We start from the raw sequence: 14,855 nt of genomic DNA, 5'->3' as shown, positions 1-14,855 counted from the left end.
TTTGTTTAACTTATATACTCACAGGCTTTTATATTTGTCAGTATGGTTTGAGAACATTCATTTCAGATATCCCTGCCCTCCTCATGTCAGCATCAGCATTGACCTGCACTATGTGAATATGAGCCAAGAACAATATTTCACTTTGCAGAGTACTGAGGATGTAAAAAGCACCCTTGTGTTTTAACATCAGCATAATTAAAGCTAAATGCACCATCTCGATTTCATCATCTCCCCGCATTAGCCTCCTACACAACTCTGTGACAAAGAGGATGATCTAAGAGTAATAAGCTGCAGAGCTGAGAGTGGTGCATATGAAGGCGGGGGGGGGGGGGGGGGTGCAAGCTTTTGTCCTGTCCTTCGTCTGGTAAACAAAACCGTCCGTCTCTCTTTTTCTAATTCCTCTTTCCTTAGATCATCTTCGCGGATGAGTGCACCGAGGCAGAGGGGCGTCACTGGCACATGAAGCACTTCTGCTGTTTCGAGTGTGAGACGGTCTTAGGGGGACAGCGCTACATCATGAAGGAGGGGCGGCCCTACTGCTGCTCCTGCTTTGAGTTCCTCTATGCTGAGTACTGCGACTCCTGTGGAGAGCACATTGGTACGCATCATTGCCATGTAACATGAGATGCATTATAACCACAAACAGGCCTACACAAAATTAGACAAACTTGGTAACTAGTACTTGTGTGCATGATGACAGTAGCGGTTACAGCAATCTAACATTTGAGCTCAATGATCTTCACCCAAATGTTGACCTCTGGCTGCTCTTGCTGGGGTAAGTCTGGAATCCACCTACGTATGTGGCTCACTGATCCAAAGTGGGTTGAAAATCAAAGTTCTTTGCCTTCACCTTTGCCAAAATGATTTTTTTACTGTAATTTTAAGGCCAACCTTAATTGACATATCACATTTGGTAGAAGTCAACAAAAGGGTGTGCGAGGAGTCGGCCAACACACAAACAAGCAGATATAATCTTGACTCAAGTAATTGACCTTTGGCAACTTTGACCTCACTGGGCAATTTCAGAGCCCACCTACATACAAGGGGTCATTGAAAAGTTTTGAGCCTGACCTAGAAAAAGTGTGATTCTCCATCTTTTGCATTCTGAGAAACCAGCATTTCTCGAGAATCTTGTGCAATTTTGGTCACTGGGTGCAATGCTGAAAAATGTTAGTTTCTCAGAATGCAAAAGATGGAGAACACTGCCCTACTGTTTATGGGTCAAGCTCAGAACTTCTCAGTCGCCCTTCATATGTGTGCAAACTCTGGTGGACATCAGATTGAAAGTAAATAAATCAGAATTTTGACCTTTGACCCCAATGACTATGCCAAAACAAACCCTTTAAGGGCAATTGTAGCGTCAGCCTGTACGCACAAACCAAGTTTGTTGGAAATTGGCTCAAAAACCTCAGAGTCGTGAAACGAAAACATACACGTTTCTCAAATTATGATATTAATTCTTTTGGTATCTGCTTTTACACTTGGGGTCACCACAGCAGATAGGACATGGATCCACATGTTGATTTGACACAAGTTTTAAGCTGGCTGCCCTTCCCAACTCCAGATGTACTTGGAGAGTAGAACACAGAGACTTTCTGTTTTGGAGAAAAGCCCGCTCACCATTGTACCATCCTGCTCATCTGGATGCTAATGTAAGAACTGGAAGTAATTGTAAGAGTTGGATGCAACATAAGTGGGCGGAGCATGCCCACAGAGTGGGGCTGAAATGCAACTGTGATATGGATAAGGATTGTTTTGGAAATAATGCTCCATGGACTGGTGGCATGAGTGGTGTGAGAGTTTTGTGGTGATGGCACCGTCGCCATCTCATGGTGACCACGGGAAACCATTTGCCACATGGATAAATCAATTTGAGGCTACTGTTTGTACCCAGAAGAGGGGGACTGGAAATGGGAGTTAAAGCACCGCTTTGATGAATCTCCTCCTTACAAGACTGGACGGTGCAGCGTGGACAGTTTATCACCAGATGTTCAGTGCGATTATGAGCAATACACTAGTCACAGAAATGTCTCCCTAGCGAAGTATTAGACTAAATCGTTTTGAAGCAGTTTCAAATGTAGTTGCAAGTTTTATTGAAGAAAGAGGATAAAGATTGAACTCATATAAACAGACTGATATCTTAACTCCAGGCATTTTAGGTAAGAGTACATGTCAAAGGGCCAGGACATCGCATCTTATAAATTACAGAAACAGGTACAGTATAAATCGTGCCAAGTGGAATGATCCCAGTCAAATGCGTATAGTTAGTTCAATACCAATTACAACATCTGATCACTGAAGTGCACTCCAGGCACACGCACAGAGACTGTGATGTGTTTTTCAAGTTATCGGTTCTTGGCCCAGTGCCTCCTTCTGTGTATCCCTCAAATAGGATGCCCAGGTGTGATTTGGCTGAGAACTCCCAATCAATTTGCTGCAAATTATTTATCAGACAGGATACAGAAAAATATTTGTCTCAAAAACACAGTGGATTATAAATTGAAACCATCAGAAAACATGCACAATCCAGATGGCAGTCATTAGCAAATAGCTGATTTTCTTCCCCCTGCCACAACTACAAGCACACGCAGTATCCATTGTCTTTGTACAGTGCTGAGCAAGCTCTGTAATCAGTTTGCCCCCAAGTACAGTGAAACATCGGAACCTCAAGCTGCGTATTCTCACTCAATAAGCAAATTTAACTACTTACTATAAGACAGCATTTAATAAGCCCCCCACCACCACCACCACCACCCCCCTCAGGAATAAGGAATGCAACTTCAAGGCAACATTTTTTTTTCACAATTCTGCATTAGTGTTTAATCTTATATTTTCAGATTTATATTCTTAGTTTTTTTTTAATGTTCACTTAGCTTGTTAATTGTTTTGCTTAATGAGTCTTGTAGCTTTTTATATTTAGTTTGTGTTTGCTTTCAGTTAGATTTATGTTCCATTAGTTTTATGTTCAGATGACATTACATTAAGGTAACTTCATATTCAGGTAGTGTTAGATTCACTTAGCTTTATTTTGTTAGCTTCATATCCATTTAACTTCAGGCTCAGTTGATTGAGATTTCGTTAGATTTAGTTTAGTTTATTACGCTTCCCCACTGGCTTATGACCTATAGTACAAATATAATTGAGTATATGAAGTTAATATAATGATGAGGCTTCAAATTAATTTAAAACCCACAGAATAAAATAATTACACTTAAATTATAGAGAATTTAAAATATCACAAAAAGCTGTTTTTTTTTTTTTTTTACATTTTTCATGAATGTGCTAAAGCTGAAGTTCTTACTAAAACTTGGTTCTGCAAATATAGAAATTGTAGCCATCGGTAGACAAGAAGAGTTGACAATGAATCTGCCCTGGTTGTCAGCTGTTTTGTCTACAAGCCACATTGATAAATGATGTGGCATTTTGGATGATGTCAGATGCATCAGTGTCTTTCCCTTTGGTTCCACCAATGTCCTGTTTATTTTCCTGTGGAATTTACATGTTCCCACTGTGGCTACTTTGCTTTTCTCTAACCTTCCCAGTTTCCTTCCACGATAAAAACATTACATTCAGCAATCTTACAACCGGTGTTGGTGATAGAATTGACACATGTAATGCAGAAACATTCATTCCTTTTGGAGCCACATGAGGTGGTGTACGGTCCAAGCAAAGCACAGCTGAATGAACGGTCTTCAAATTAATCTGGTGTGATTCAAATTCCATGCTCTTGGATCTGCTGTGAAAACTGAAATTCTTATCTGATTATTACCAATGAACTCAACAATTCCATATCTTTACCCAAACCATGTGTTGTTTGCTTTTCCTGTAGGCATCGACCAAGGCCAGATGACATATGATGGCCAGCACTGGCATGCCACAGAGTCGTGCTTTTGCTGTGCCCGCTGCAAGCGATCTCTCCTGGGTCGACCCTTCCTTCCTAAGCAGGGCCAAATCTTCTGCTCGCGCTCCTGCAGTCTGGGGGAAGAGCCTAATGGCTCAGACTCCTCTGATTCCGCCTTTCAAAGTGCTCGCTCCACAAGGGAGTCGAGGCGCAGCACCAAGGTGGGGAAAAATGGGAGTGAATTACAGGCTGAGAGGTTTTCAGGAGATGTGGACCCACTGTCTTTACAAATGGATCTTCTGAGTCTCTCAAGCCAAACACCCAGTTTGACCCGTATTCCGCCTACCTGGCAGAGCCAGGAGCAAGAGGGTGATGATTATGATTTTGAAGCTCAAACAGACCACATCAGTAACCCCACCCCTCTCCAGCTCCTCAGTCAGTGCAACATCAGAACTACATATAACCCCACTTGCTCCGGACAGAACAGTCAGTTGCAAGATAACAGGATTAAGGAGAATGGAGGATTAAAAAGACCTCCCATTTCGGCTTTAAAGGGCCACTCACTGAATGAAATGTGGTTCCAACAGCCGGCTCCTGAAGAGTATTATCCACACAAACTCAAGACCCAGAAGAGCTTCACTGAGGTATCAAATTTCTCTCAACACCACAATGGCTTCTCTGACAAGCGCTCGATCAGTCTGCATGGGTTTCAGAGGGACAGGGACGGACCTCCATCAGCAACCCAACTTGCAAGAAGCAGGAACCCCATCAATATACTCAACTTTGCTGATCAGCTGACCCCTTTGGAACAGACCCCAAGGGAATCCATGGAGTCCATGGCACTGTCCACTGCTACAGGTAGGTATTAGTCTTCGTGCCTTTGTTAGTCTGAAAAACAGTCATTGAATGAGGTATTACATTTACCAGGGTGGTTTGTACTGAAACTCATGTTGGCCAACATTTTCTTCAAATACTTTCACTTCATCATGAATAGATGAGCTATTTGTCGGCCTTGTTATCTGAATTTCACCTTAACAAAAACACTTTAATTTGATTACTGTCAATAAAAAGCATTTACTTTGATTTCTTTCCAGGCACTTCGGCAGACGGAGGGAAGCGTCAAGAGCACCTTTCTCATGTCTCCATGCCGGACCTGAGCAAAGACTCTGGAATGAATGTGTCGGAAAAAAGCAATATGGACACCCTGAACTCCTCCATGCAGTTCCATAGCTCAGAGTCCCTTCACAGCCTCACTGCTGGTCAACCCTACTTAGAAATGGATCCACCAAGGTCCTCCCAATACCCGGTACAATATTGTGACCCTCATGGAATGGGTGTTGGTGTGGGTATGACACATTTACCACCTGGCTTCACTTTCCAGGAGGAGGACGGGGTTAGTTTGGTGAACAGTGCAAATGCTGCCCACCTGCCGCCCATCAGTGAACACAGAGTTGGTGGTGGTGGATCAGGAGGAGGCAGAGTAGGAGCTAGTATCCGAATAGATGCACCAGAGGATACTCCACAAAGACGTCGGCATCACCACCACTCCCGCAGATCCAGACGTTCTCGTTCAGAAAACGCTCTGCACTTGGTGGCAGAGCAGAGGGGGAGACCTCAGCTGAGACCACAGCGGCATGTCTGTGAGGATTATGACCGATTCCCGCCACCAAGGAGTGCCAGGGATCGCTTTGGTGGAGGTGGAGGAAGATATCATCCCCAATTCTTCAGGCAGTGCCCCAGGACCACTTCAGACCTGACACTTCAGAACCCCGGGGCCAGCCGGCGCACAGGCTTGAGCCGGTACTCCTGGGATGATTATGACGATGATGACTGGTGCTCCACCTGTTCTTCATCTTCCGAATCAGAGGATGAAGGTTACTTCTTGGGTGAGCCAATCCCAAGACCAATTCAGCTGCGCTACCTCAGCAACCAGGAGCTTGTCCATAAGTACAACAACATGGGCATGGGCGGACCCAACCGCAGCGGACAGTTACACACTCGCAAACGGCGAAAAAGCAAGAACTGTATTATCTCCTAACATCCTGGTGTTCGCTCAACCAGTTTGTGTACACAAACATCCTCCTAATCTGGAACAGAGTCACAAAAACACCAGATCCATTTATTCAGTGTTGTTGAATGTTGAATATTGTGTGTTTCAAAGTCAGTGATGAATACAGTTGGTAAATTGTGAAAAAACACCAGTGTTTGCATGTTTATTCATTTTAATGTTTCAGAATATCTCCTGAGTATTATGGCTGACAGTTAGATGCACACTTCTACCAAGATCTATCTATCAAAGGTGATGTGCAATTTTATTTAATCATAACTTCATTTTAATGCAGCAAACAGTGTGTGACTTAGTTTTTGTAAAGTTTAGCTTTTCCATGCAAGGTGATTTTGATATAGGTTATAATGTACTACTGTATTCAGTTGATAGTATGTACATAGATAAATTAATTAAATTTGCTTAAGTTAAGGAAGTAAGTGTAAATATGGTTGTAAATGAGGCCTGACATATTTTTATATTTTGTAAGGATAGATTCATTTATGTATTAAATATCTATCGTGTAGAAGTAGAAACAAGATACGCATGTTTAACTTGGCTGGCCTGGTCCTGCATTTGGAATAAAGGAGTATTTCAGTGTTTTGTTTGGCAGCCGGTGTTTCTCTTCAGGAAGTAATGCGCACACAGCCTTCTGTGCACAAGTGTGGAATTCTGACTTCTTGCCAGGGATTAAACTTCATCTGTTTCTTGAGTAAATAAATGGAAATATGGTTGAGAGGTTTATCAGAGAGTAATCTCACCTTGTAATATACGTACTTTAGACAGAGTAACATTCAATGAGATGAAAAGGTTCAATTCTGCTGGTTCCTTTCTTTAACATGTTTGCTCTGTATGTGTGCGTTTGCATGGATTCCTGTGACCAGGATAATTGAGTAACACGACATGGTAAACACTTGAAACTTACAACGTTGGTACCCCTGCTGAGTCTATGAGCTGATCACATTTTAGGGCCCCTTTACACATAGCATGAATAAGTAGGAATCAGGGCAAATCACGGCGAAACAGCCCGAATGACCGAACCCCGAAAACATCGAGCCGACGTCAGGAGGGACACACAGTCGGGCAGGCGTGAACAATCCCGCTGCGACGGTTTCGTGCACGAACACAGTGTGAGCTGCTGGAGCATGTGGATCCACATTGCACTGCTGCTGTGGAGAAACAAAGATAAATACACAGCACGCCATAAAAAAACACTGCAATAATACAATAACATGCTTTTGGAGGGCGGTATGTATTTTCAGAGGCCCGACGTTCATGCCCAGTCGCCCAAAATGACAGATATTCGCCCGAGTTAGACAAGAGCGAATATCTGTCATTGCGGGCAACTGGGCGTGAACGGAGGGACTCAGAAAATGCATACTGCATGACAACAGCATGTTATTTGCATTATTATCACTTTTTACTGAGATACACAACACATAACACGTACATAAAAAGTTGGCTCACTTAACGTTTGTCGTGTTGGCTGGCGCGCGCGCTGCTCTCCAAATTCAGCAGTGCGTCCTCATCAAGCTGGCTGCTTTAGCTGCTGTTCGTTGACGTACTATCCATGAGAAAATCATCCGGAATATCCATATTGGGACCAAAACGCACTTCTCGCCTTTTCATCTTTTCCTCTACGGACAGTTTTTTTTTTCCTCGCTCTGCGGACAGTTCTTGGGCTGCGCGCAATGATGTCTTTTGTTTACGCACAGCGGGCGGATATAGCCAGGTACCGTCGACGTAAGTCTACGATACTGGCCTAGCAACGCCCCGGTAAAGTGATAATAATGACCAATATTTAATCCCTCTTATCGACAAGTATGATCCCTCTGTGCCTCTGTATATGACCCATGGTCACAGACGTACAGTCATGAAATGACATGACTGAAGCAGTGCACTCTTCTCATGTCTTATGTCCAGCCGGGGATAGAAATAATTACTACAATCACCGGACAATGATAGATTTGATATTGGTGTATAATTAGTGAAAACCACTGGGTTGATATAAAAAAAACTAGAAGCACTCGGAGAGCGCAAACCTCCGCCAAGGCCATAGGGTCACTGACGTCACACGGAATACCCTTTTTCAAAGACACTTATTCCACATCATTTCACACATCTACCGTCATGTTTCAGATTCAGAGGGCATTTTTTGGACAGTTCACTCGCCTGGCATGAATGTTTTATTGTTGCTGTTAACAGCTCTCCCTGCATCCCACAATCAAGTTTTATGTCTCTTTTTTCAGGACAACCTGTACTTTCAAAATATATACGCTATAGTTGTGTTTTATAAGTGTAATAAAGGCTTACAATCAGAAATAAGAAAGGAAAAAGTAAAGTGGAAAATAGTTTTCCACACACATTTATTTAAAACACAGCAAACTATGATAAACAACTGTTTGACACTATATAAAGGTAATTTGGGCTCTTGTGTGAAAGACTGTACAACAAAAAGGTTCAAACAATAAACACAAATGCACATTTTTAACAATATATACAAAATGGTCTATGCATTTTGTTTGTCTTCATCTCAAAGCAATTTCTGTCTGCTATTACACAAAGGTCACATCACAAATTTCTACTATGATGTTGACTGTGTGTTTGTTCTCTCCTGCTCTGAAAGCAACATTCACACTTCGAGGCTAATTCAGTTTGAGGAGCGCCCCCTCCCCCTTCGCTCCATTGATATGGTAAACAGTGCTCTAAGCCGGAGTGAGAGAGATTGCCACAGGCTTATCCAGTAACATTCACAGGAAAACTAGTCAAGCAATCCTGATACTCACACATTGTTTGAGCACGTGAGATTGTATGAGAGGCTCTCTGTCTTCTCTGTCTGCTCACTTTCGCTTTGCGTAATGGCGCAGGGCGCATTGGAGCAGCCAGAGGGCTATTCAAATGGGCCAACTAGTACAACCCCTGGCAAAAATTATGGAATCACCGGCCTCGGAGGATGTTCATTCAGTTGTTTAATTTTGTAGAAAAAAAGCAGATCACAGATATGACACAAAACTAAAGTCATTTCAAAGGCAACTTTCTGGCTTTAAGAAACACTATAAGAAATCAGGAAAAAAAAAATGTGGCAGTCAGTAACGGTTGTTTTTTTTAGACCAAGCAGAGGGAAAAAATTACGGAATCACTCAATTCTGAGGAAAAAATTATGGAATGAAAAACAAAAGAACGCTCCAACACATCACTAGTATTTTGTTGCACCACCTCTGGCTTTTATAACAGCTTGCAGTCTCTGAGGCATGGACTTAATGAGTGGCACACAGTACTCTTCATCAATCTGGCTCCAACTTTCTCTGATTGCTGTTGCCAGATCAGCTTTGCAGGTTGAAGCCTTGTCATGGACCATTTTCTTCAACTTCCACCAAAGATTTTCAATTGGATTAAGATCCGGACTATTTACAGGCCATGACATTGACCCTGTGTCTTTTTGCAAGGAATGTTTTCACAGTTTTTGCTCTATGGCAAGATGCATTATCATCTTGAGAAATGATTTCATCATCCCCAAGCATCCTTTCAATTGATGGGATAAGAACAGTGTCCAAAATATCAACATAAACTTGTGCATTTATTGATGATGTAATGACAGCCATCTCCAGTGCCTTTACCTGACATGCAGCCCCATATCATCAGTGACTGGAAATTTACATGTTCTCTTCAGGCAGTCATCTTTATAAATCTCATTGGAACAGCACCAAACAAAAGTTCCAGCATCATCACCTTGCCCAATGCAGATTCGAGATTCATCACTGAATATGACTTTCATCCAGTAATCCACAGTCCACGATTGCTTTTCCTTAGCCCATTGTAACCTTGTTTTTTCTGTTTAGGAGTTAATGATGGCTTTCATTTAGCTTTTCTGTATGTAAATCCCATTTCCTTTAGGCGGTTTCTTACACTTCAGTCACAGACATTGACTCCAGTTTCCTCCCATTCGTTCCTCATTTGTTTTGTTGTGCATTTTTGATTTTTGAGACATATTGCTTTAAGTTTTCTGTCTTGACACTTTGATGTCTTCCTTGGTCTACCAGTATGCTTGCCTTTAACAACCTTCCCATGTTGTTTGTATTTGGTCCAGAGTTTAGACACAACTGACTGTGAACAACCAACATCTTTTGCAACATTGCGTGATGATTTACCCTCTTTTAAGAGTTTGATAATCCTCTCCTTTGTTTCAATTGACATCTCTCGTGTTGGAGCCATGATTCATGTCAGTCCACTTGGTGCAACAGCTCTCCAAGGTGTGATCACTCCTTTTTAGATGCAGACTAATGAGCAGATCTGATTTGATGCAGGTGTTAGTTTTGGGGAAGAAAATTTACAGGGTGATTCCATAATTTATTCCTCAGAATTGAGTGAGTCCATATTTTTTTCCCTCTGCTTGGTCTAAAAAAGTAACCGTTACTGACTGCCACATTTTTTTTTCCTGATTTCTTATAGTGTTTCTTAAAGCCAGATAGTTGCCATTTGAAATGACTTTAGTTTTGTGTCATGTCTGTGATCTGCTTTCTTCCTACAAAATTAAACAACTGAATGAACATCCTCCGAGGCCGGTGATTCCATAAATTTTGCCAGGGGTTGTAACACATCACTCCCAAAAATGATCTTTGGTGTGTCACGTGAAGGGAATCTGCCATACGATTGGATTTTGGAAAACCATGTGACGGTGAGCCAATTCCGATTGGACACTCACATTGCTCACATCACACAGCTTCTATGATGAGTACAAAGATGGTAGAGTTAACTTTTCAGCAAAAAAGTTAAGTTTCTATCTCATATTAAAAAGTTATTTATAATTTAGTAAAGCTTGGTCTCAGCCATCGTATGCGACAGCGTCGGCCCCAGAGGGTTAAACCGTTATATCTTCAGCAAATGAATTCATAAAGAGAAACTGCATGACCTACACAAGTTTTTTTTCCTAATAAGTTTATTCAATGAGGAGAAACAAATGCTAAATTATTGTGTCATAACTTAATTTTTGTTCAGCCTTTGTGACCTGTCTTCATGAAGTTAGATGCAAAAATGTTGAAATTGGCCCTATCCTACAACGATAAAGAATCCTTAAAAAAAATGTACTGGATCTGAATCGTGTTCCGGATCATTACCAAAATTTAATGACATCTAAGTTAGGCCAAGATACACCCCTGGTAATAATTTCAATGAAATCCGTTGAGGATTTTTTGAGTAATCCTGCTAACAAACCAACCAACAAACAAATGGACACGACCGAAAACATAACCTCCTTGGCGGAGGTAATAATTACAACAACACCTACATACGCAATTGCATACAACAAATAATGAAAATGAATGGCATACCACAGAGAGTGACATGTTGGTCTGGGAGCTGAATGGACGGGGGGGGGGGTGCTGTCTGCTCACAGCTGCGGCTGTAAAGATCTCTGCTCCTGGACATCCTAGCTTGTGTTTGGACGGACACGAACTTACTGCATTCTTCCATGAGGTGCGTATCTCTGCCTGCTGTCCTCATGTGGAAATATCTAAAATAACTTTCACCTTTGCGCTGGGTTGCACCGGTTGGATACAGTGCACCTTGTCCATGTCTTTGTTGATTCCAGGCATTTTCTGCATCAAGTGATGGTTGCGCAGTGGAAAATTTTCCATCTGGTAATCAGAGCTTATGGGTTCAAATCCCATGAGTGACATTTTTTTAACCAGGGTTACTTAACTGCGGGGTTCTGTATTGTGTCCCCTTTTATTTATTATTATTCATATGAACCCAGTGATATTCACTAATTATACAGCTGGTTTTTATTTTATTGTTCTCCACATCAGCGGCGTGATGTGGTGCAGCTGGCTCACACTGTGTTCCTGCACAAACCGTTGCACTGAGATTGTGCACACCTGCCTGTCGATGCAATATTTTCATGGTTCGCTCTTACGAGCTGTTTCACTGTGAATCACTCTGTGTTGTACTTATTTGTATTATGTGTGAAGGGGGCCATTTCCCATTTGGGGAGGCAGCAGTGAATACTTTCTGGATGCACTGTATATGACTCTCCTTATTGGTTTAATACATCACTACTGTACAGAAAAAGGACATAAATTGTACTCAGATTGGTCTTAAAAACACAAAATGGCCATTTGGAGAAATAGGGTAGAACGAGCTTGAGCTTTGCCATAGGCACATGTCACACTTTGAAGCTATATATAGCAGTCAGAGACTAAAAATGTGATGATTAAGCTACATTATGTTATGACGTAAAATAATTTATATGGGCCCAACATTTATCACTACTACCAACAGGTATAAAATGAATAATATTCCATTCAAGGGATCCCGGGGCTCTCCCCAGAAATTTAGGGTATGATTGTACAGGACCTTTGGTGAGGGTAATTAGTATTTTGCTAATGTTTAATATGTAGCAGCTGGGGCAGTGTGATGTCAGTTAGAAACAGATATTGGATTCAAGGGATCCTGTCGTCTGGACTAACCACATGGGATGATTAAAGCTCGGCCATGTCTTCAGGCAAGTACCTAATTTGTAAACTGAAACAAGTTGACCTATTGTGTAAATCTTGGCACACGCAACGTAACAGGTTGTATTCGTAAGCATTACAGAGAGTTGTACTGTAAATTGGATCATGTCCAATGTCCATGTGGTCAAGGGATTACTGCCTCAAGCCCCCACAATCCACACAGACATATGTCTGAACACAGGTGTGTGAATGACAGTTTGCTGATTAGAAGATCTGAAGCACTAATGCTGTTGACACACTTGGCACATTAGTAAGTTGACTTCATCCTTCCTCAGCCTCCAATCCCTGTGTTCCGTTTCGCCTTCACTCTGGGACACTTGAATCACTCCCAGATGGGTTGGCGTCCTCATTTATGTCGTAAATGTGAACATTATTCATGCTTTCAGCAAGTTTTCCAATCCCACCTGCATGGTTTTGGTCAGATTAGCTGAAATATGTGTCTCACAAACTGGTTTTCACTAATCTGGCTATTATTGTTGAAGACATGAGCTTTCCGTACTTTTACTTCATCATTAAAGCAGCCAGTAAGAGTTTGTTTCTGCATTAGTGCATTGCCAGGCTCTCACCCTTGGTGTGTGTGTATGTGCATGCGTGCATGTGGCTTCTCCATGTGTTTAATTAAAAGCAAATGGAGGCACTACAGTGAGGGAAGCCACAGATTGCAGCCATCTGCTTTGTAGATTTAGTCATGTTTGAGGTAACGGATGGGAGGGAGACGAGTCCCAAATTGTGCTGATGCTTCCAGTTGTGACAGTTTTGTTCTCGGCCAAAATTTGAGTGCAAATTAATTAGAACCACTCATAAATGATCACAAACAATTCACAACAAAATGTGTGTGTGTGTGTGTGTGTGTCTGTAAGCAGTTAGGTTTCAATGCCAGTTACGTGTATTTTTGTGAGGATTTTAATGATACAAAGCAATTTCCACAAGTTAAAACAAGACAGTCCATTTCACAAAGAACAAAGAGTCCCTCAAAAGTGGAAAAACAAGTCATTGAACTCCAGACTCAACTCCAAAGTAAACAGTCTCTCATTACAATTCAGTAAATTTCATGGTTCAAATTACAGACGGTACTAGGTCTCTCCATTGCACGTCTGTTCCACAGAGGATATTTTTCCGCGTGTATGTAGCTGTGACGGCCGTGTCGCAGATGGAACGGTCCCCTCCTAAAACTTGATCCACCCTGCCTTCACTGTGCATGCATCATTTCTGTGCATCAACTGCGGTTCAACTCGTTTCTGCTTGCGTTCGTACAACAATCATGTCCACATAAATTCACCATTATTTTATAATAAAAGATGGGAGACCAATCACAGCACAGCAGCCAGACAGCAGCTGGTGCTGCATTCACTGTGCCTCCGTCATTTCAAAGCGTCAGTAGCGACTCAACGATTATCGCCTGGTTTCTCCTTAAAACTGACTTTAGAATAAGAGGTTTTACTTTGTCATCTGATGGTTAATAATCACATTATTCCCTTTGACGCTTTGGGTGTAGAGAGTCAGACTCAGATGAGCTGTTATGGTCCCAAATGACGCATGTGCAGTGAAGGCAGGGCAGACTAATTTTTAGGGGGGACAGTTCAGTCTGTGACACCGGTTATCCTTTCATTTGTATGGAAGTCCGTGTGACGTCTGAATGTGCAAAGCTCCTCCTCTCCTTTTTTCTGTACGTACAGTACATGCAAATAAATGGACTTTTTGCTCAGAAAACCTTTCTAGTCCTTGTGTACAATCATCACATGCATCATGTAGTGGAGCTCTTAAACGATTTGACATCTTGAATAAAATCCACCACATTTTGGGATAAATTCAGATCTTCATTTCCAGTGGTTGGCTGCATTTTCCAGCTTTCCCTACTTCTGCTTTGCCAGGGAAAACAATAAGAACACAAAATTAATTTATGTTTCATTTATACTGACAACTGCCAAATAAAACATTTGTGTAAAATACATTTTTTTAAAATGAGGGTCTTCAAAACCAGCTATATAGATGTTTAAATTACAAGTAGCACAGTCAAGGCTGAGATTAAATAAGGAGCAGCGCTTAATGACAGGAAATAAATCTGTTTAATTTCTTTCAGCTGAGGATAATTTCAGTCGAGATCAGCAGTTTGATTAGTGGAAAAGCTTTTGGGAGTTAAGTTAGGATATCATGCTGATGCTTACTGTTTTTTAAAGTGTTAGACAGCTGCAGCCAGCTGATTACAATCATTATCATTGTGTAGCCCTTGTGATACACAGAACAGATCTCATTTTACAGAAGCTATGTGAGTGCTCTGAGCTAATTATTTTATTTTTAACGAGTGTCTCTGAAGGCAGAGCAGGGACCTCATGTACAAAGATTGTGTACGCACAAAAACGTGGAATACATCCTTGTCCAAGCTAACATCCAGATATATTAGAATTGAATTGAAATGACCATTGAAATGTGCACTGCCCCACGCCAATTTCACGGCTGGCGT

At 41.7% G+C, this 14,855-nt stretch overlaps 1 protein-coding gene across 3 annotated transcripts in view; it reads left to right on the top strand.

The window, feature by feature from the left end:
* The window catches only part of prickle2b (prickle homolog 2b), a 466,229-nt gene extending 459,741 nt beyond the window's left edge, over window positions 1-6,488 (top strand). For all 3 annotated transcript variants that reach the window (XM_034167160.1, XM_034167159.1, XM_034167161.1), the window contains 3 exons: window positions 412-598; window positions 3,830-4,699; window positions 4,936-6,488. In XM_034167160.1, coding sequence (XP_034023051.1) covers window positions 412-598; window positions 3,830-4,699; window positions 4,936-5,879 — 2,001 coding nt within the window. In that variant the 3' untranslated portion in view covers window positions 5,880-6,488. The remainder of the gene's footprint in view (window positions 1-411; window positions 599-3,829; window positions 4,700-4,935) is intronic.
* The last annotated feature ends 8,367 nt before the right edge of the window (window positions 6,489-14,855 follow it).

This window comes from Thalassophryne amazonica, chromosome 3 (assembly GCF_902500255.1).
Source record: "Thalassophryne amazonica chromosome 3, fThaAma1.1, whole genome shotgun sequence".
Classification (NCBI taxonomy): domain Eukaryota; kingdom Metazoa; phylum Chordata; class Actinopteri; order Batrachoidiformes; family Batrachoididae; genus Thalassophryne; species Thalassophryne amazonica.
This window is presented reverse-complemented; position numbering and strand designations above follow the sequence as displayed.